The sequence below is a fragment of the Sturnira hondurensis genome, unplaced genomic scaffold (assembly GCF_014824575.4).
Source record: "Sturnira hondurensis isolate 20B ecotype Veracruz unplaced genomic scaffold, ASM1482457v3 Scaffold0024990, whole genome shotgun sequence".
Lineage (NCBI taxonomy): Eukaryota > Metazoa > Chordata > Mammalia > Chiroptera > Phyllostomidae > Sturnira > Sturnira hondurensis.
In genome coordinates, this window is record NW_028097621.1 from 668,887 (window position 1) to 692,593 (window position 23,707).

The window sequence follows — 23,707 nt, forward strand, 5'->3', positions numbered from 1 at the left end:
AAAAAACAGAAGTTCTTGATTGGATGAAGTCCAATTTATCTTTTTATTTCCTGTTATGAGTTATGCTTTTGGCTGGAATGTTCTATGAATGTCAGTTAGTTCAAGTTTGATAGTATTGTTAAAGCTTTCTATATCCTTACTGAATTTCAACTACTTTTCTTACCAGTTATTGAGAGGGGTGTTGAAATTTCCAGCTAGTTGTGAATTTGTCTATTTCTTTTTATAGTTCTGTCAGTTTTTGTTTCATGTATTTTAAAGTTCTTTTATTAAGTATATACATATTTAGTGTCATTATTTACCCTATGTTGAAATGATCCTTTTTATCATTATGAAATGACCCATTTAATCCCTGGCAATATTTTTTGCTTTGAAATTTGTTTTGCTGATATAAATGAATATAAACATTCCAGCTTTCTTTTTATTACTATTGACATAATATATCTTTTTTAGTACTTTTAACCTATTTGTATCTTTATATTTACAGTGGGTTTCTTAAAGAGTCATGTAGTTGAGTCTTCCTTTTTTATTCAGTCTGACCATATCTGCTATTTAATTGGCATGTTTAGACCAGCAGCCAGCCAACTGCAGCCCACAGGTGAAATCCAGCCATCACTTGCTTTTTTAAAAAATATATTTTATTGATTATGACATTACAGTTGTCCTGTTTCCCCCCTTCATTCCCCTCCGCCCTGCACACCCCTCCCCCACCATTCCCCCCCTTTAGTTTATGTTCACATATCTCAAGTTCTATAGATTTTATATTTCCCGTACTATTCTTGACCTCCCCCTGTCTGTTTCCTACCCACCATCTATGCTACTTATTCTCTGTACCTTCTCGTTTCTCCTCTTCCCACTCCCCTCTTGCTAGCCCTCCATGTGATCTCCATTTCTGTGGTTTCACTCCTGATCTAGCTGTCCTCTTAGTTTGCTTTTGTCTTAGGTGTGGTTGTTAATAACTGTGAGTTTGCTGTCCTTTCACTGTTCATATTTTTATCTTCTTTTTCTTAGATGAGTCCCTTTAACATTTCGTATAATAAGGGCTTGGTGATGATGAACTCCTTGAATTTGACCTTATCTGAGAAGCACTTTATCTGCCCTTCCATTCTAAATGAAAGCTTTGCTGCATACAGTAATCTTGGATGTAGGTCCTTGCCTTTCATGACTTGGAATACTTCTTTCCAGCCCCTTCTTGCCGGCAAGGTTTCTTTTGACAAATCAGCTGATAGCCTTATGTGAACTCCTTTGTAGGTAACTATCTCCTTTCTTCTTGCTTCTTTTAGGATTTTTCTCTTTATATTTAATCTTGGGTAACTTAATGATGATGTGCCTTGGTGTGTTCCTCTGCGTCCAACCTCTTTGGGACTCTCTGAGCTTCCTGGACTTTCTGGAAATCTATTTCCTTCACCAGATTGGGGAACTTTTCCTTCATTATTTGTTTAAATAAGGTTTTTTTAAAAATATTTTTTCTAAAGATTTTATTTATTTTTAGGGAGAGAGGGGGAGAAAGAGAGGGAGAGAAACATGCCCCTTACTGGGGATCTGGCCTGCAACTCAGGCATGTGGCCCAACTGGGAATCAAACTGGTGACCCTTTGGTTCCCAGCCCACACTCAAACCACTGAGCTACACCAGCCAGGGCTATTTGTTCAAATAAGTTTTCAATTTCTTGCTGTTGTTCTTCTTCTTCTGGTACCCCTATAATTCAAATACTGGAATATTTCAGGTTGTCCCAGAGAGTCGTAAGTCTCTTCCATTTTTGGATTCTTGTTTCTTCATTCTGTTCCTGTTGGATGTTTTTTTCTTCCTTTTGTTCCAAATCATTGCTTTGAGTCCTAATTTCCTTCTTGTCACTGTTGGTTCCCTGAATATTGTGCTTTATTTCATTTTGGGTACCTTTCATTTGTTTTTTCATGGTCTGCCACCTTACCGATCTGGTTTTTCTGATTGATTTTTTCTTTAATTCCTTGGTTTTCGGAGTTCCATGCAATTTGATTTTCTGGCACTTCTTGTTGTTTATTGATTTTAGATTGGTTGTTATCTTCCTTTTGGTTGTGTGAGGAAGTGAAAGGTTTCTACCTATGCCTTCATTTTGGCCAGAACTCTACATTTAGTGTGATTAATGATATTGTTGGCTTTAAAACAACCATAAACTATATGTTTTTATATGTTTCAACTATTTTTCCCTCTTTCTTTTTTTTCTGCCTTCTTTTGGATTCATTGGGTATTTTAATAATTCCATTTAATATTTTTTGTCTTTTTGATATTTTAGTGATTGCTCTTAGAGCATTCAGAAAATAACCACAGGGAATAACCCTAGAATTTCTTTATTTTGTTATCCTGGCTTCATCTACCAGAATATTACATTTCTGGCTCCTGATAAATTAAGGTATATATGCCATAGCCTATTCTCCTTTACTCCTTACAGAAAAGAAAACTAGGGTAAATAGAGACTTTTATTTGCCAATATGTGAATAGCCAAAATAGATTTTCATATATGATTTAGATTGAGAATAGAATTGCATTTTTAGAGACATTCAGCAATAAGATTTGTTGTGGTGATTAATTCATTATTCTAAATCACCTTTTTGAAATAGTGGGTGATTACTGAAATCTCTAATATAAAGTTCTATGTCTCTTCAGGCAACCATTAATATTGTTTTTGATCGAGTTGGGAAAACTGATCCTGTCACAAGAGGCATTGAGATCACTGTGAATTATCTGGGGATTCAGTTTGATGTAAGCGTTGTATCAAGATCCCAATTTCTTCTGTTTTTTTTCCTATTCTATCTGGTGTAAATTACCATTATTAATATTCTAATTTCTTACTATAGAGACTTGATTCTGTTTTTGTTCTTCCCACTCTGCTCTATATATTTTGACATTTGTATGACAGATGTGTAATGGGCATAAAACTTAACTACTTTCACTTACTATTGTCATGGATGCTGATTATTTCTATAGTTTCTCCTCTACTACTCTGTAGCCAGCTACCACTCACCACCAAACACTTGGATATGCCTCTCTGTGATACTTAATGAGATCTTCAAACACACAACCTACCTTTGTGTGTTCTACCCTACCTCTGGTAGAATATTAACTACTAATTAGTCTTCTGTATTAGAACTGAAATGATTTCTGCTATAAAAAATAATCAATTAATGTGGACTTTGAGCTAAACATGATAACTGTAACCTATGCACAAATTTTTGTCATATTTCCACCTGTTTCATAATACCACTGTTACTAAACACAATCTTGTCCCAATTTAAATTTAACATCTTTATTTGTAGAATAATATATTTTTCAGATACACAGATGGCCAGTGATCCTGGCTGGTAGTAAGACCAATGTCATGTTCCTAGTCCCTGTGAGGGCCTTTTACCTGTGTTGTGATCCTAGCCACAGACAGCATGCTACCCTCATCTGTTCATCTCGACCGAACATCCCCCTGGTAGCTGTATAAAATGAAAATGAACCAGAGCAAACTGAGCTCCATTCCTTAAGAAATAGCTTAAAGCATACATTTTTAATGGTATATCAGTAGTGTACCCTTTTTCATGTGAAGGAACATGATCTCTTTTCAAGTACTATATAAATTATACTGTAACATATGCTTCACTAGTGCTACATATATGCATATATATTTTCCCTTTTAAATTTTTTACTGGACTCAATTTTTAGAAATATTCTTCCTTATCAGTTGCTGTTTATATATTTATATTTAGTTCCTATATATATTTATATTCCATCTATAATTCATCTATATACTCTATAGTTCATAATTCTGAACATCTTTTAGATGGTAGTGATAGTAGCTGTCCCTCAGATACTTTTCAGGCCTGAATCAAGCACAGGATCCCAAAGCTGCTTCTCACTATGAAGCAGTAAAAGAGGAGGAAAAGGTATCATCATGTTTTTCAAGTGACCATGGCTAAGAATGTCTGTATATTCTTTATTAAAAATGAAAATTTTCTTAAAGTTTTGGGTGATCAGAGGATTGTCACAGATAATAAAAATAGCCAAGATGTTATTTAGTTTGCTTTTAATTTGTGCTTTCCATTTATCACACTGAAGCTATATCATTAGAGCTGTGTTTCTTCTGATTTATGTGTGTTATTTTAATCGCTTCACTGCACTTTCTTCTGTCCTTAAGTCTTCATTATGTCTGCTAATGAAGATATCTACTTCAGTCTTCCTATAGATATTTTAGTTGCTACTTGCTTGCTTCCCTAAATTTTTTTTTTAAATCAGATAGGACCTAATGAAGTTTTCCTTCACAGTCACATAAGCAATCAGAATGCATCTTCTTAACCTTCACATCTTTCTGAACAGAGATTTAACAGATATTTATTCTTTCCATTGTGGTGGCAGGTGAAGTTCTGGTCCCAACATACTTCCTTTATTCTGGTTGGAATAATCATTGTAACATCTATCAGAGGATTACTAATCACTCTTACCAAGGTATGTTGTATCACAGAGTTATAAAGTAGTTCTTTGTTTAAGTATATGTGGCATTGTGAAATAATTTTACCCATTTAAGATTTCTGTCTTCTGAGATCTTGAACAATAGTTATACATATTTAAAAGACATACAACAGAATTTTTTTTAAGTTAAGCTAATACAGCTCTGGCCAGTGTGACTCAGTGGTTGGAGCGTTGTCCTGTGCACCAAAAGGTTGCAGGTTCAATTTCTGGTCAGGACACATGCCTAGGTTGTAGGTTTGATCCTACAGGAGGGACCCTACAGGAGGCAACTGATTGATGTTTCTGTGTTAATCAATGTTTCTCTCTCTCTTCCTCTTCTCTGACTCTCTGGGAAAAAAGCAATTAATAAAAATATCCTCAGGTGAGGATTTAAAAGTTAAACTAATACATAAATTGATGATGATGTACTTACATTATATAAGTACATTTACCCAAGGTCATAGAATGAGACCACAGTCTGTTTTGTTCACTGGTGTCAGTGGCATCTAGAACAGCACCTGGCACATGGTAGGTATTCGGCAGATATTTGGAATGAATGAATGAGAGAAGTATTTGAGGTTGGAAGAATAACTGTGGGAATCACTTGTAAGGAGGATCTGGAAGTAGGAAAATAAGAATGTTCTGTTGCTTTCTGCTCAACATACGAAGGCTTCCTGGAGGGTAAATAAATACTCTGGTAAAAGAGGTAGGGATTTCAGATCCAAGAGTTCTTTGAATGAGAGGAGAGAAGATGTTGAGAAAATGGAGAAAAGAGAGTCTCCAGGCATCTAGCACAATTTTGGAAAGAGCTCAGGAGCCTAGTAATAATTTCAGGGACCCAGAGTACACTCTTTAAATGTTTATAGTGATGTTAAAGTCAAGTGTATCGCATAGTTTCTAAAAAGTTTGTTAGATGGGAATCCTTTTATGTTACAATGTAATACTTAAAACCAACTACCCCACGGGGAAAACTATAACTATATCCTTGTTTTGAGTCTATTTAAGTCTCTTCTTTATAGCCTTAATCATACAAATTGTTGTATACAGGATTGTGGCATGGAAGAGACTTTTAAATAAGTGTTAATCACGCTACTTAATGTTCTTTTTTTCCTTGACACAGGATATAGCAGTTATGCATAAATTTCTCTCTTTTCCCTTTATTGACAGTTCTTTTATGCCATCTCTAGCAGTAAGTCCTCCAATGTCATTGTCCTGCTGTTAGCACAGATAATGGTAAGTTTTGAAAACGAGCTTTATCTTTACAGCTGTAAAATACCAGAAGTGTTTTATATTTTTAAATATTTTAACCATGTCCTTTGACCTTTCCCTAACTACATTCAAAGTGACTTCTGGATTAATGTGTTTGATTTACAGGGCATGTACTTTGTTTCATCTGTGCTGCTGATCCGAATGAGCATGCCCCTAGAATACCGCACCATAATCACTGAAGTCCTTGGAGAACTGCAGTTCAATTTCTACCACCGTTGGTTTGATGTGATCTTCCTAGTCAGTGCTCTCTCCAGCATACTGTTCCTCTATTTGGCTCACAAACAGGCACCAGAGAAGCATATGACACCTTGAATTCATTTGCATTTCAGACTGCTAACAGGCCAGTGGTGCCAGAATTTGGATATAAGAAGAGAAAAAATGGAATGGACCTGGGCCTAATATTTTTTAAACAAACAAAATGCTATTGTAGCATATTCTACCTCAAGTTTATGCCTTCTGCCTCAGATGGTAGTGTGATCAACAGTAGCATCCTCTAGAGCTTGAGAGAGCAAGGTAGCTGAATCTAATACTCAGCTGAGAGGTTCCTGTGTTGGTTTAAGAGTGGTGCGACATTGGGAAGTAGGGGTAGAAAGGAGTCAAGAAACTAGAGGTGGGGAAATACACTTGAACTATGAGGTAAGAGAAGTCTACAGTAGCTGGGACAAATATGTAGGATTTTTGTTGAAGTCAAGATTCACATGGAGAAAGGTTTTGGCTTTCCCTTGAGATTGACTGTCATTAAAATCAGAGATTGCAACTCTTTGGCCTTGGCTTCTTTATCAAAAATAGCTTGGTTCACCCTGGCTGATTGCCAGCTTGTGAACCAAAATGTCACTGGTTCAATTCCTGGTCAGGGCACCTGCCTGGGTTGCAGGCATGTTAAGAGGCAAATAATTTCTTTCTCTCTCTCTCACTCTATCTCTCTTCCTCCCTCCCTTCCCCTCTTTCTTAAAAAAATACCTTGGTATTTTGCTTGTATGGTCTAACACGAGTTAGCATTCCACTCCTCCTTCCCCAACCCTTGCCACATTAAAATAACCAAGATGTTATCTCTTCTTTTCTGGGAACTAGGTAGGGTGCAATTGAAATAGATTCTACCAAGACAGATTTCAAGTATGCCATTTTTTTTTATTTCCTTTGAACTTAATATGATTTAAGAGTGAATTTCCCTACATTCATTCAGTTTAGTAATGATGTCTATTTTTTTTTCATCTGCTCCTCATGCTGTGGATAGAACAGTGAATAACTACAAACTGGATTAAGTCACTTTCCTGTCTTACAACTCAATTTTTTCATCTGTAAAAGGAAGATGTTAGAAAATTTGTAGGACACTCAGAAACACAATTTAAGAAAATGCTGAATTTTACTACCAGAAAGTCTCTATTTTGTTACTAAGGCCATATTCTGAATTTTGTTTTATTTTGGGTTTCTAGAGGCAAAATGAAGAGTAAAGCATAAAAAGTTTACCAAAAACAAAAGCACTATTAAGATTAGATCAGCCAACAGGGAAGACCTTTTTAATGGCATTTATTTTGGTAAACACAGCATTCTTTTAAAAGCATAACTTTAATAGGCTTATATGCTCAGATACTTTAATTGACAGCTCTCACATATGCAGATTTATAAATCATCTTTGGTGCTCAAGGAGCCCCAAATAGAAGTAAGAGATATCATCATACAGAGAAATACAGGGTCCAGCAGAAGTAATTCCGGCTTCAGTGTGGTTGGTAGCATAATAATATGGGTGTAATAATTTATAGATTTAATTCAAAAATTTCACCTAAAATGTCATATGGTGTGTTTGAGTGTGATACTGTTATGTTACAGAATTACATGATTATGATTATGTAATAAAAAAGAGGTATTATTTGTGCCAGACCCTGTATAGTTAAGTTTTGAAGCTTGAAAGAGATTACATGAACATAATCTGGCCCCTGCCTTAACTTTTCGTAAGTTGACTATAAATAAGCCATCTGCAATAGCTACCCCTGAGATAAATGATAACAGAAAGCAATTACACATGATGAAGTGGTTTCCAGAGGAGTTCTTTAACAGAAACAGCAAATGGGTGGCAGGCAACTCATTCCTTGGAAAAGGATTCCTGTTAAATACCCAGAAACAAGTATCTGCCAAAGCCATTATTTGTTCTCATCACATTTCTGTATCTTCAGAATTGGAAGAAGAATGAGAGGCTGTACTGTGGGTCTGTGAAAAAGAAAACAAAGGGTCTATAAGTGGTAGAGTGTGAATATTCTAGAGTTGCATGACTTTAAGTCAGGGAGTAGAGTCACTTCCTAGAATACAAGTGACCTGAATTATACACTTGGCTTTGTGTTCAGCTTGCTATTTGAAACTAACAAATTTCTTAAAGTCTCTATATATTCCCTATAAAACTAGCATAGTACTATAATTGACTCCCTATAGAGACATTGTAGGATTCTATTTTTTTAAATTGTTGTTCAAGTACAATTTTCTGTCTTTTACTCCCATCCCAGCCCACCCCCCACATTTTAAGATTCTTAAAAGACAATGGGAATACTTTCTTTGTTAAGAGATTGACAGTATGGTCAATGGCTATTGTGTGTGCTTTGGTCTGAATATTTATAGTCCCCAGAATTCATATGGTGAAATCCTAATTCCCAAGGTAATAGAAAGTGAGGCCTTTGGGAGGTGATCAAGTCATGAGGGCAGAGCTGGGATTATTGCTCTAAAAGAAAGCCCCCAGAAACCCCTTGTTCCTTCCACAATGTGAGGATAGAGCAAGAAGTCCATAGTCTGCTGCACAGAAGAGGGCCTTCACCAGACACCAGATTTGCCAGTATCTTGATTTTGGACTACCCAGCCTCCAGAACTATGAGAAATGTTTGTTGTTTATAAGCCACCCAGTATATGGTATTATAGCAGCCTATATGGACTATTCCAGTGGGTATTCATTTAAAATTGGTATTTTTATATTAACAATTAGAAGAATTAATATAATGAAAGAAAAATAATCTAAAACTTTTAGAGTCTTGGCTTTGTTGTATGTGTCCTTTATGAAATTGGATAGGTCAGTTCACTCTTGGAACTCAAGTTCATCTATGAAAAGCAATTGGACAAAAATAAAAACAGATTTACCAAGGAATTTAATCTAAATATAGAGAATAATGTTTACTTGTCCCTAGTAATAACACTTGAATACCTATCAATTACTTTAAAAACAATACTATCTCTAACTTCCACTACTCATTTTCATGCTTACCATGCACAAGCCACTGTTTGAACCATTTTAATAATTTTAGTTAATATAACCCTTATAACAGCCCTACAAATTTTCTTTGTTTTATAGTACGGAAACCAAGGCACACAGAGAATAAATCCATTTGCCCACAGCAGAACTAGAGTTTGTACATAAGTAGCCTGATTGAACTTATAATTTTAGTTCCTATTATAATTTTGATACTTAATTTATTCCTTGGTTTATCAATTCTAGATAGTTATTGTCAACTCTATGCTATGAAAAATAAGAAATTTATTGTTTATACTACATCCTCTCCCATATAATAACTTGATGTGTGAGTTACCTTTACATTGTAATTTCCTAGTATTTTAGAAATTCTATAGTAAACATGGACATGAGGTGCATTTATTAAGGGTTTTCCGTATTCTAGTAAGTTAGATCACTGAAAAAAAATGTGTTACCACTTACTCGGTCTTTTGCCATGTGTGAGTTGTGATCTGACTCCCACAATGTTCCTTCTTTGGAATCAAAGGGTACATCTAGTGGATCAGCCATGGAGGAAACAATAGGAATTTTCTTAACCTGGAAATAATCATAAGCCTTCTTTCCACAGACTAAGAGCGTGACATTCTTCCCACTGCTCTGGATTCTGTCCACCACCTTCTCATAGAGTTCATCCACCACATTTACCCCATTCACTTCAATGATGATATCCTCATCCTCTAGCCCAGCCAGGTTGGCAGGGCTGCCTTTCTGTACCTGTGAACAGAGGTTTTGAGTTATCACTTCCAAACACAGATAAGGGAATGTTAGACTAGCTTCCCTTCAAAGGAGAGGAGTTTGAGAATTTCTTAACTGTTATTATTTCTCCTTTAGGTACAGAAGTTAGGGAAAGTGCTCTAATGCTTTCTGCTTGTAAAGGCTACAACTTCCATACTGAAATACGTAGGGTTACAGTGGTTGAATATCATATTGTATGTGTTCTGGGTTGAAAGCATAGATGTCATAGGTCCCTTCTTCATTCCCAATTTCAGAGGACTATAGGGATAGCCTTCTCAGTGTCAGTTACTACAGCATAGGGCATTATGCCAAATGCGCAGAAGCAAACAAGTATCACTCCCAGTCACTGGTGATAGTGACTGTCAACTACAGTCATGTCAACTATATTTGATTTGAAACTATCTGAAGAGACAATTGAGGGGAACAGGTATTTAGGAAAAAAGATGTGAACTTGGGACCCTTCTAATTGTGGCTGTGTTTATTGGACTGCTGGAACCAATTACCATACCTCTTTGATGAATGGACCTGGCTGACCACGAATTGCATTTAAGTGGAAACCAAAGCCATTTTCACCTCTAACCAGCCTGCACAGTTTAGGCTTATGATCTACTTCCTCTGGAGTAACTGGACTTGAGATCTCTGGAGGAGCAGAAGTAGGAACTGAAGCCTCCTTGACAGAACCATTAGGCAGTTCTTGACTTTGATAGTAGAGAAATGGAGAAAAATGAGCCTTTTGAAAATAAAGAGGAAAAACATTAATTGTAAATATGAGTAATTACAGTATTAAATATGCTAGTTTCATTTACAAGGTATCATACATGTTCCACTCCTCTTCCTGATACATCTGACTGTGGGCTATAAAATTTCTCTATTACCCCAACCAGGAAAGGTATAAGGGAATATTGAGCTTGGTTATGGAGTAATGCATATAAACATGTAAACAAACACACATATACATAAAATAAAAGCAGCACAAATGTACAAGGATCCAACAATAATTCTAACAGAATTGCTAGTTTCTTCTGACTTGGTGATAGTAAGGAAGCCACTGAACAATGATAGGCAATCTTCCTGGCAGGAGGTTATACACTTGCCCACTATCTCATGCAAAGTAGGTCCATCTGGCTCTTCTCCCTTCAGTAAGATGATCTTCAGAGCTCCTTAAACACTTAGAGAAAATATAACACAAGACATTATTTCTACCACAATCTAAAGTATACATAAAAATTAATTGGAGGGGTGGTGGCAGCAATCATATAGTCATGTAATACTAAAAATTAATTCCCTTCCTTTGGTATTTGCTTCCCCCACTGCCCCTACAGCACTGTGATGTGTTGTACTCTGCCTTACTATTTATTGTTGTAACCATTAGCCAAACTCCTATCTTAAATACTTCTAATCCATCCCAACTCCCAGACCATTCATGAGAAGAAGGCAGTGATAGTCTTAAATATAGAAGATGCAAAGAACTGGAAACATATGACTGATTTTTTATAGAAATAGGAGCTTAGCTGACTAGGCTTTAGTTTAAGAGAATTAAAAGTTAAGGTAGATTTGGGTATGGTGAGATCCTAGATCAGCAGTTAAATTGCTGCCCACAAGTGCCCAAGACATTTGTGAGGCAGTGTTAAAAAACCTAAGCAATTGAAAGTGAATATATAATGTGTGCTCTACCCCAAGTCATCCTGTTCAGCAGGCTAAAATTAGATTTGGTGTCCTCTGGTTATTATCCATCTTACTAATCACAAGACCACATCCTCCTTTCTAAACAAGACTAGCACCAGCACAGAACCTCCTAGTTAGCCAATTCATCTAACCCTGGACCTTTCAGTGATATACTTGCAATTTTCTACATTTCTTTCTCTTTTTAAAGTGCAGAAAATTATCAGTGACATTGCATGCAAAAATACCTCTAACATCACTATCCAAACAAGCAAATCAACTAACAGTGGTAGCTAATTCTGAGGCAAAGTACAATAACATAAAACAATGAGTTTTTATTCATTCTTCATTCAAATATTTGGGTGTCTAGTATGTTCTAAAAACAGGTTTAGGTGTTTTATTCACTGCTATATCTCAAACATCCAGCCCACCTATGCAACTTTGGGGGGAAGAGGGAGGAAGAAGATGGGGACAGATACCTTTATAGATCAAAATTCTCTTTTTAACCAAAACAAAATTATAGTGAAATGATTCTATCATAAGATTAGAAGTTGGAAAGGACTCAATGCCTGAATCCCCTTTACAACAACCAGAGCAATGACCTGATTTCTTGACCTTTTCTACCAACTGGGAGCTCACTACTCTACAGAAATGGTTTATCCTTTTCCTGACAGCTTCAATTCTTCTAAGACAAAAGCTAGCTCACTATAGCTTCTCTCTCTGTTCAAGCTATACCCCATGGAACACCTCAAAAATAAGTTTACTTCTTGCATGTAATAGCCTTTCAAATTATTACAAGCTGTTTAATAATCCCATCTAGGCTTTTCTTAGCAAGATGGAACTTACTGATCTATCATTTAAAATTCGATTGCTTCCTATTTTGGAAAGTTAGGACTACATCTGCCTATTTCCAGGCTGCTGTTCATAGATATTTCTCAGATCAAGAGTAGTTATGTGCTCCATCCAAAATGGAAGCAATAGGTAGATATACTGTGCCTCCTCACACAACCGAAAGAAGGACAATAAGAAATTCAAAAAGGCCCTGGCTGGTGTAGCTCAGTGGATTGAGCGTGGGCCTGTGAACCAGGTGATTGCGGTTCGATTCCCAGTCAGGACACATGCCTGGGTTGCAGGCCAGTTCCCAGCAGGGGACTCATGAGAGGCAACCATACATTGATGTTTCTCTCATTCTGTCCTTCCCTTCCTCTCTAAAGATAAATAAAAAATCTTTAAAGAAATACTTGAAAAGTGTTAAAAAAAAAAAAGAAATTCAAAAAGGAAAAGCAACCAGAATTACCAGAAAATCGGACTGTATGGAAGTTCTACAACCGGGGAGTTAAAGAAGAAACATACATTCAGACTGGTAGGAGGATCAGAGAAAACTTGCAGCAAGGCAGCAGCTAGAGGACCAGGGTAGGCAAGGCTGCAAGCTTGTAGACCGGGTAAGGGGATGACTTATGGACAGGGAGGAACAACTGGGGAGCAAGACAGACTGTGCAACCCACAGTTCCAGCTCAGGGAAATAAAGCCTTAAAGCCTCTGACTGAAAAAACCTATGGGGATTGCCACAGCAGGAGAAATTCTCAGCCTCACAGGAGAGTTCATTGGAGAGAGCCACAGGGTCCTGGAATGTATACCCAACTACCCACCCAGGAATCAGCACCAGAAGGGCCCGATTTTCTTGTGGGAAGTGGATGACTGAAAGCTGGCAGAGAGCACAGCAAGCAGCATTGTTCTCTTTTCAACCCGTCCCCCACATACAGCACCACAACACAGTGAAGTGGGTTGTTCCACCCCTTAATATGTAACAGGTGCCCAGAGATAAAAAATATATATATGGCTCAAATGAAAGAACAGATCAAAGCTCCAGAAAAAATACAACTAAGTGATGAAGAGATAGCTAACCTATCAGATGCACAATTCAAAACACTGGTAATCAGGATGTTCACAGAAATGGTTGAGTATGGTCACAAAATAGAGGGGAGAGGCTGACAAGTGAATTAAGGGGAAATGCACAGGGAACCAACAGTGACAGGAAGGAAACCAGGACTCAAGTCATCGGTATGGACCAGAAGAAGTGAACATTCAACCAGAGCAGAATGAACAAAACTCAAAAAAGCAAGGAGAAGCTTAGGAACCTCCAGGACAACTTTAAACATTCCAACATCCGAATTATAGGGGTGCCAGAAGGGGAAGAGGAAGAACAACAAGTGGAAAGCTTATTTGAACACATAATGAAGAACTTCCCCAATCTGGCAAAGGAAAGAGACTTCCAGGAAGTCCAGGAAGCTCAGACAGTCCCAAAGAAGGTGGGACCAAGAAGAAACACACCAAGATACATCATAATTAAGTTAGTTATCCAAGATTAAAGATGAGAGGATCTTAAAAACAGCAAGAGAAAAGGAGACAGTTACCTACAAAGAAGTTCCTATTAGACTGTCAGCTGATTTCTCAAAAGAGACCTTACATGCAAGAAGGGGCTGGAAAGAAGTATTCCAAGTCATGAAAGGCAAGGTCCTACATCCAAGATTGCTGTATCCAGCAAAGCTTTCATTTAGAATGGAAGGGCAGATAAAGTGCTTCTCAGATAAGGTCAAGTTAATTAAAGAAGTTCATCATCACCAAGCCCTTGTTATATGAAATGGGACTTTTTTTTCTTAACTTTTAAAAAAGATTTTATTTATTTTTAGAGAGGGGAAGGGAGGGAAAAAAAGCAAGAGAGAAAGACATCAATGTGTGGTTGCCTCTCACATGGGCCCTAATGTGAACCTGGCCCAAAATCTAGGCATGTGCCCTGACTGGGAATTGAACTGGTGACTCTTTGGTTCACAGCCCATGCTCAATCCACAGAGCTACACCAGCCAGGACCTAAAGGGACTTATCTAAGGAAAAGAAGAAGATAAAAAACTATTAACAGTAAAATGATGACAAACTCACAACTATCAACAACCAGACCCCCCCCCCCCCAAAAAACAAAAACCTAAGCAAACAGAACAGAAAAAGAATCACAGAAATGGAGATCTCTGGGAATGTTATCAGTGGGAAGGGGTGGGGGGAGGGTAGGGGAAAAGATACAGGAAATAAGTAAATAGTAGGTTCAAAATAGACAGGGGGAGGTTAAGAATAGTATAGGAAATATAGAAGCCAAAGAATTTGTATGTACAACCCTGGACATGAACTAAGTGAGAGGAATGCAGGTGGGAGGGAGGGTGAAGAGTGGAGAGTAATAAAGTGGGGGAGTAGGACATGTGTAATAGCATAATCAAAATATATTAAAAAAATAAAAACATGTTAAAGCACTTTGAATTAAAAGACAATTAACTATGCAGTTATATTTGCAAATTCTTTGAAAATCATAAATCTAAGAACTGAAAATTTATGTACCAATAACATGGCATTTTCTTATATACTTTCCAGTTTGAAGATCAAAGTGAAAACTTAAACAACCAAGTAGAAAGAATGATTGAACCAGTTGAAATCATCCAGATTCTCTCATCAGCTGACACAATGAACACCAGTGCTAACACAATGGGCTCATGAATGCAGTAGCCATGGTGGTGGAAATAGAAAATAGTCAGCCAAACAGCACTGGTGAAGAAAGAAGAAAGAAGGAAAAGAAGAAAAGAAACTTAGCCAAAGTGAGGGTATGCATGAATGGACCCAACCTTAAAGCATGAATATGTGACCTTGTATTACTTACCAGTCTATATATGCTGTCTGTCTCTTTGTCTACGACCAACAGTGAAGTCTGATCTCCACCCTTTCTGATCATTTCCACCACACTGTCATGACTGAGGGATTCCACAGACTCGCCATTAACAGCCAGTACCAGGTCATTGGTCTTCAAGCCAGCCTTCTCTGCTGGACTTCCGGAATCTATGTCTTTGATGATTTGACCTAACCGCCCCACCAACCAAAAAAAAAAAAAAAACTATCAGACAGACCCCTATACAAGTAGGATTTCTGCTGGAGTCTAAGGCCCTGATAAAACTATGTAATAGGCATACTGAATACAGCTACTGTCCTTCCCACTGACACCCATTCTAAGAAGTCTATAAGTGCCCTCTTCAGTCTCATTCCCTGCCCAGAACTTCCTCCAGAAATAAACCCAGCCTATTAATAATGAAAGATTCTAAGAAAAGAATCATGTTGTTACTAAAAGTGTCTGAAATTCAATGTTGACAAAATAGCATGCTAAGCATTAGGGTCAGCAAGTTTTAGTTTCACTTTTCCATCTAGCCGGTAGGCATCTCCAACTGGATATCCCATAGATCCCTCCCAATGTAATGTATTCCCCAAATCCCCCTTTTTAGTCACCTGTTAGTGGGAGCACCATTGCCCCAGTCACTGACACTTACTATGGATTCTTCCTCAGCATCCACTCCCCATATCTAATAAACTGCTAAGTTCTTCAATGCTAACTTAGTATTTTACACATCTCTTTTTTAGTCCCACTTCATCTACCCTAAGTGCAATTTGTATTAGTTCCTGTTTTGAATGCTACCTAAACTACTACTATAACTGAACAACAACAAAAAAAGGAGGTGCAGCTGCCTGCTGTAATGAAAGCCAAACTCATGTATCAGGTGCTGGTGCAAAAGGAAAATGTTTTATTCAGGTGCCATGCTACCTGGGAGAATGGTGGGCTCCCATCTCAAAGACCATTTCCTTTCCTGGTCAAGCCCTAAGTTCTTATAGGGATAGGGAATGGAGGAGTTTTTTTTCTATCCAATATCTTTATAGCTTTCTGCTAGGGCCCTATGCATTCATATTTCTAGTTTCTGGCACCCTTGGGTTCTATCCATTAATCTTTCTAGCTTTTGGCACATTCAGCCCTATCCATCTGCTCAGCTTTCAGGCACTTAGTGTAAGAAACTCCCCCTGAGCCACCTTGGCCAATGGGAGAGACTTCCTGGTGCTTCAACTATCTACCCTAACACTATCACACCTTACCAGTTGTTCTCCCTGCCCCTAATCTTTGTCTTCTGCAATAGAGATCTGCCTTCATATTCATCTTGATACAATATGTGACCAAGTCACTCCCCAGTGCAACAGCATGAGCATCAGCTTTGGAACTAAATAAACCTGAGTTTGATCCTAGTTATACCACAGTTATTTGACCTTACATAATTGTATCTCCTTTGCACCCTCAATTTCAATAATTCTTGTAGAATTATTAGGAATAATTAAGATGTGTAATGCCCCCCAAGACACCATATGCTTGTTTTTTTTCCTCTGGCACTGCTCAAAAAACTGTTAACACCTCATAGACTCCAGAATCAAGTCCAAACTCAACCTTACATTAAAGTCCTTCATTTCTCTCTCCAACCTATCTTTCTAACTTGGCTTTTTGTGCTTCTCATTAGATATTAATCAAACTGTGCCTGTTTCCTTGTTTTGTTCATCTAACTCTTATCTTTCTGGAACAGCCTTCCTTGTCCCTGCTCCATCAACTTGTCCAAATTCTATTCATATGGCAAAGCCTAAGCTCAAGTGCTACCTCTAATATGAGGTAGATTGAGAAAAGCTTGCTCCAACCTTCAGTTTCTTCTGTTATGGACATGTATCTTATCTCATCTAACTAGTAGGCTCCCAGACTGAAGAATTCATCTGATTCACTTAGTAGTGTCAAAGGCCCAAGGATATTTTTACATAAGATGAACCAAATTAATATTTGATGAACTTGTGTAAACATACATAATTTTAAAAATAGCAACTTCTGGGTGTGTGACAGTTTACATGACCCAAACCTACATACTTTTATGCACTCATCTTCCCTAGGAGGACCTTTGTACTTACCATGTTGAGTTACAAGGAATCAGATTCCTGGTTCTGTTTGCACCTGAGATCCCAACCCACACCTGTGCCTCAGATCTAGGGATGTGCTAGAGCATCCTCGCACCAGCTCATGAGTACCAATTGTGCACTATACTTCTCAACTTTGCATTCTGTATTATGTTGGTAGCTTGAAATGAGACATGGTGAGAGTATTTGTACCACAAAAATCAACAAATGCTACAAATTAGGGCTTCCTTCCCCACCTCCCCAAAGAGCCAATTTAATAGCACACCACTGACTAGATCCAAAATTTTGCTTTATTCTGCTATTGAAATCTAGGGGCACACCCATCATCAAGCCCCCATGTGATATGGAAACTGACCCAGCTATGCTTTCTAGCTTCTTACTTCCTCCCTTATATTGGGGGTTGGGGTCCTAGTGGAACTCCGGAGTCATACTTAGATGAAGAATTGGATGGTTACACTGCCAAGTTTTCTGCTCTCCTAGTGCCTTACCTTTTTGTTCTGGACCTGCCCTCAGATAGAAACCATAGCCGTTGCTTCCCTTCTTCATCTTAACAACCCGGGGCTGGTGAGGTAGTAATTTCAAACTGGCTGTTTCCCTCTTGAATTTTGTATTCTGCTCACTGTGGTACTTGTCAGTTTCCTTGTCCACCAGCAGTAACATGACATGGCTTCCTGACTTCCTCACCTGCAACAACATGCACAGGTGAGGACCAACATCAATATCCAAAAACTGCTGGGAAATAGGAAAGTTTCTGTAGATAGGCACACAGTATCTAGATTCAACAGAAAATATGGAGTATAAGGCCTAAGTTTCAGATGTTATACTATTTCCTGTCACCTCACTGGTATTTGTCTACTTCCACTCCCACAGTTGTTATTTTTCCCAAGTATGACCTCAACCACACAGATGCTAACTGAACCAAAGTGAGAGCTAGAATTCAGAAAACCCAGAAAAGTTCTTAGGTGAAGTCTAGAAAAGGAGTTTGGAAAAGAAAAAAAAAGGTAAAGGTATATTTTGAAAGATTATTCTATCAGAAATTGATAAGATTGGTCAATGATCAAGATTTCAAATAACCTTAAAGGAAAACTTCAGACTATTTTCCACATATCATGAGACCATGTTCAGACATAAGATTTGGGGTAAAATATTAAAGTATTTTAATAACATTGGTTCAACATTGAATTTACTATAAATTCAGGGGGCACTCCCAATCAGGTTCAATAAGATACAAAAGATGATTTTAATGGTTTCTTAGAACACATTTTCAAGATAACATGAAACTAGCAAAGCCCTTTTCTAAAACCCTATATCAGTTCTGCTTAGGCCACTAATGAGTCTTTTTGCTCTTAATACAAAAGGGTAACTTCCCATGATTTTATTTCTCCCATCATAAACTACCACTCTCATCTCCCTGTCACTTCCAATGAGAGCAGAGTGAAAGATAAAGCAAGAAAAGTACCTTTTCAACCACTTCCTCATGAGTGGCATCTTCTACATTCTCTCCATTCACTTCAATCAAGTGATCATCAGCCAGGACACCAGCTTTCATAGCCACACCTTGAGGTGTTATGTCAGTCATGTACACTCCCTTTTTACCTGAAAAAGATTAGGGGTGGACAAATGTTACAAGTCCATTACCCAAGAAATACAGCACTAAAGGGTTGTGGGTTTTTTCCAATAATGTAAAATTAAAACTTCCAATTTTAGGGCTAACTCAAATAACTTTGGCTTTTGATTTAGAATTATAGCTCCTAGAAAAGCTTGATATGGCCATTACTCAATCTTTGTTGATTTAAATAGAATTTCTGAGCCCAACTAAATGAAAGGAAGGAATTTCAGGTGGCACTGGCCTCTTGAACCAGAAAGTACCAAACCATGCCCATGCTGCATCATCGTATCATACTCCCTTTCTTTGGATTTGAAGGATTAGAAGACATCCACTACATTTTGTCTTCTTTAATTAATGTCACCAACCATCAGAGACCAATGAAGTCAATAAATCTTATTGATGTGGGCTAAAGAGAACAGAGGCACAGGAGGGAGGGGAAGCATACATACATGCAGTCTGGAATAGTAGGTGTTACATGTGTTTCTTAATGAAATGTACTTTTCCAAGATAGTCTAGGCAAAGGGCTACTTTAAATGACTAGATAAGTTATTTCTAAGGAATAACAGTAACTTAAACTTTGCTTCCTTAAACACATTACCTTGTTATATCTCTGTCATGAAGAAAACATTTTCTTCATGAAACTAATCTAAACCATTCACCTTATACAAAAGCCCAAGAACCAAAAGAATAGACACTCAATTATGATTTTTTTTACCATTTTACTGATAATGGACTCGTAAGAAATGCCAAGTTTCCCTTGACCACCTACGCTATGTGTTTAATAATTGACAAACTTGAGAAATACCTATTATGGCCAGTTTATATCTCTTGCTACAGGCTAAATAAGCCTTGGAAACTAGTTTATGTTTACTATTTGTTTGCTCTTTATCATGTACCAAATTATGATCCACCACCAGGTCCTCTGCAGTACCAGAAAGTACATGGGAGGGGCAACATTAGAGGTGGAACCACAAGGCTAACACAGCTCTTATGGTTCCAGCTTCGATCCCAGAGAAACCATTATAGAACCATGGTCAACTGAGCACAGGTCAGCCTGCACCCCTGAAATTTCAGAAACAGAACTTCTAGTATTTCCTGATGGTTGTAGTTTTTCAAATCACTATATTACTCTCAGCTAGAGGTCAGGGACACACCTCAGAGTAAGACTGGGCCATGGCTGAGGGTACTGTTTAAATGTCACAGGAGGGTAAGGATTTTTGCAATATCCTCAACAGCTATAACTGTGTCTGACATCAATAGGTACCCAAGAATTTGTTGAATAAATGAGTGACTCAGAGAGATGAAAAGAGATATCATTCTTACTCAAAAGTAGCTATTATGAAGAACCCCCTTTTTCTGGCCTGTTATTCCCCAATCTCTCCTCCACCCTCACCTTAAGGAAGGAAGAACAGAATATCAGAGAAAAATCAACCCCCTAACCCTCTGGTTAGCCTAACAAATACTGGAGGGCCAGGAGTGCCCAGTGCCAGCCTCCAACCTGCTGCTGTCTGATGTTCTGATTTTTAAGTGCACAATTGTGCAAAGTAAGAGAAGGGCAGGGAGAGTGCAGCTGCTGTTGGATGTCCATAGCAACTGGAAAGTTAGTCAAAGAAGTCGTTCACTGATAATATCTTTCTTCTGGAAAGCTGGTTGTTCATGCCCCACCCTCATAGAAAAACTTACCTTGGACAGTTTTTAGAGAAAAGCCGTAGCTGCTCCCTTCCTTCACCAGGTAGCAGAGCCGTGGCTGAGTCCAAGTCTGTGCTCCTCCGTTCATCATAGGAGGCAGTTTCTTACCATTCACACATGGCTCCTTCTGACTCTGACCCAACTCTTTCAAGTCTACCTTTTTTTTCATGGCTTTCTCATAGGACTCTCCATCCAGAACTAGTAAAGTCACTGAATTCCCACTCTTTCTGACCAGACCCACAACCTAAAAGGAAGAAAAGATAACTTTAACCAATAACCTTCTATTAACCACCAGAGGGGTATTGCTGGCTCATCATCTGGCCCTGGGGATTCTGACAGCTGATCCCTGATACCCAAATAGTCAATGCCCTAGCCATTTCACCTCAGCCCTCTCCAGAGCCAGGTGTGGATTAGGCTGGGCCTCCAGTACTATTGGAATCAAGAGTGTGGTCCAACCCCAGCCCAGAGGATTCTTACAAGGACTGATCCTTTCTAGGGGTGAATGCTACCCCTAGAGCATAACAGGTCCTCCCAGGTCTATGGAGACAGAATGGTATAGTGAAAAGAGCACCTGCTTGGAGACAGGTGGAACTGGATTAAGGTTAGGCACTGCCATATGTTCACTGCATGAACACATAAGTTATCTGAGCCTTTACTTCTCATCTGTGAAATCATAATATGTACCTCATGGGTTGTGATGAAAATTGAACAAAAAAATGAATATGAAATTGCCTAGCATAGTTCTTGGAATATCACCCATTTCTAATGCATTTTAGACCTGAAATTACTGAAATCTAACAATAATTTATACAGTTCTTGGTTAGGTATAAGAGACTTGATTAGCTGGCGGAAAATGCAGCCATAAAGGTGTGTGTCCTGCCTTGCCAGCTACAGCCAGGACAGTTCCATTGAACTCCAAAATAATCAGCAAAGATGTGGGGGCTGAATAGATTCTGAAGGAAGTACCACAAATGTCCCATTCACCTGCGTATGCTCTTCCTTGTCCACAAAGACACCATTGATCCTAAGAACTCTGTCTCCATCCTGGAGGCCAGCCCTCTCTGCTGGGCTGCCCTTCTCAACCACCCGGACCAGGTGGCCATCAGTGTCCTTCTCAATTCGCAGGAAGAAGCCATAGCTTTGCCCTTCTTGTTTAGACAGCTTACATTCTCGGGGGTTAAAGGTGGAGGCCATTTCTGTGATGAAAAACAAATCGATAAATTCATGGGAAAAAGATCTAATTGAAGTGAGAATCCTGTCCTCCACCCTCTATAATTTTATTCTAATCACACCAAATCCAGGCCATTTGATTAGCAACATTGGGAAATTAGTGGGCTTCCTCCCAGGACTTACTAATGATTTTCAAATTTATTTCCTCCAGGATAACCTTTTTACTTGCATTTCAAATTCACATATTTATGTGGGGACTACACACAGATGCTTTAATTTCAATAGATCCAAAACCAAATTCTTCTTTGTCTCCTGACCTAAAGAAATTAGATCCAAGTATATGACCTTAAATTTTTAAAGAAAATACAAGCCCACTTTCATTCAAATATATGAAGAGCCTGGCAAGTTCTAGGCATTGGGGATAAATCTATAGACAAGAGAGACCCATGTGCCTCTCATATTAGGAATGACATGTTTTTACAATGACATATGATGAATGATATGCTAGGGATTAAAGGGGAGAATATCAAAACATCTTGGGAGCAGTGAATAGGGTAGGAACAATTAAGAAGGCCTTCCTAGAGGAATGACTTTTCTAAGACCTAAAGGATTCATAGGAGTTAGGTGAGTCAGAACAAGGAAGAACAGAACAAGGAAGACCTTAATTTAAAAAAACAAGGAAAGAACAACGAAGACCTTAATTAAAAAAAAAAAAAACAGAGCAGCCAGGACTCAGAGCTGGCCTGATACACTGGAAATAAGATATAAAGGTGGTTTCCCAGGGCCCTAAAATACTAATCAGAGAAGAGTAGGGATGCCCAACAGAGAAGGATTCCTATGGCCATGGCCATGTCAGATTTCTCTCTTTGAAAGCCACCCCTTTCCATGCCCCACTGCAGGAGCAAGGTCCTGGGTCACAGGAGGAGAACAAGACAAGTTTGAAAACCAACAGCTGTAGCTTTTGGCACCTGGGTAAAAGAAGATGTCTACCAGCATCCCAAACCCTCCTGGATTAAGCTCCTTTGTTCATAGGAGAATAAGAATGGAGGCCAGAAGTGCTGCAGTAAGGCTGAGGTTCAAGAACAGATGGCTGGACTTTGCTGGTTAAACTGCCAGCCGGGCAAGCCTTCATGTTCTCTTCATCACAGTTCTCTACTAGTAAATCAGAGAATAAACTGATTATCCCTTCTCTTCTGGAGAAACAGTAATTCATGACCATATAGTATATGTGGGTGAAGGGTGAAAAAGAGACAATAAAATAAGCCAGGCTCTGTGGAAGCCACACTGCTGTAATTCAAGATAGCCATCTCTGACCTTTGTGCCCATAGACACAGGCATGCAGTACAAATGAGGCAGAAAGCTTCCCACTGCCTGATGACTTGACCATTTCATGTGGTCTCAGCAGAGTCTGGCAGCCACACCACCAGTGGCATGAATGATTAAGCAGCCAAGAAAACAAGAACAAATAGGCAGGACTTCTGCCAAGACAGAGGCATAGGTGGAAACACTGTGCCTTCTCCCACAACCAGTTTGTATACAACAAAGGTTTAGTAAACAAAGGCACAGCCAAAAAACAGAAAATTGAACTATATGGAAGTCCAACAACAACGAACCGTTCAACCAGGACTGGTAAGAGAGGCGGAGCCAGCAGCAGAGCCCGGTCAGGCAGGAAAGATCCCCTGACCCAGGCACGCAGGCAGCGTGGACCCAGTTGGGGTGTGGGGCAGACTGACAGCAGTCACACATTCCCGCACAGTGAGATGGACCGCACAGGCGTCAGCAGGAGAACCCAGTGGCAGAGGGCTGACCGCAGTGGCAGAGGGATGGAACACGCGGGCCCCAGTGACAGTGGCGGCTGTGGCAGAAGTGGCAGGAGGTGGCAGACAGGATCGCTGTTGCTCCTCTTTGACCCCACCCCCACGTACAGCGTCACAACCAGGCAACTGAGTTGCCCCGCTCTGGTGAACACCTAGGGCTCCGCTCCTGATACGTAACCGGCACGAACAGTCCAAAAGATGGCTCAAGAAGAACTCAAAGCCC

General features: G+C 38.8%; 2 protein-coding genes across 3 annotated transcripts in view; one reads left to right on the forward strand and one right to left on the reverse strand.

Annotated features, from left to right (window-relative positions):
- Window positions 1-6,489, forward strand: part of GPHRA (golgi pH regulator A) — a 52,497-nt gene extending 46,008 nt beyond the window's left edge. For both annotated transcript variants that reach the window (XM_037039070.1, XM_037039071.1), the window contains exons 11-14: window positions 2,640-2,735; window positions 4,371-4,460; window positions 5,631-5,696; window positions 5,838-6,489. In XM_037039070.1, coding sequence (XP_036894965.1) covers window positions 2,640-2,735; window positions 4,371-4,460; window positions 5,631-5,696; window positions 5,838-6,044 — 459 coding nt within the window. In that variant the 3' untranslated portion in view covers window positions 6,045-6,489. The remainder of the gene's footprint in view (window positions 1-2,639; window positions 2,736-4,370; window positions 4,461-5,630; window positions 5,697-5,837) is intronic.
- A 374-nt stretch (window positions 6,490-6,863) lies between these two features.
- Window positions 6,864-21,693, reverse strand: PDZK1 (PDZ domain containing 1). Its single transcript, XM_037039069.1, has 8 exons — window positions 21,482-21,693; window positions 20,492-20,741; window positions 18,659-18,795; window positions 17,688-17,883; window positions 15,095-15,291; window positions 10,241-10,462; window positions 9,421-9,711; window positions 6,864-7,937 (listed from the first exon to the last, which is right to left on the reverse strand). The coding sequence occupies exons 1-8, from the start codon at window positions 21,689-21,691 to the stop codon at window positions 7,884-7,886; spliced, it is 1,557 nt and encodes a 518-aa protein (XP_036894964.1). The 5' UTR covers window positions 21,692-21,693; the 3' UTR covers window positions 6,864-7,883.
- Window positions 21,694-23,707: the final 2,014 nt, after the last annotated feature.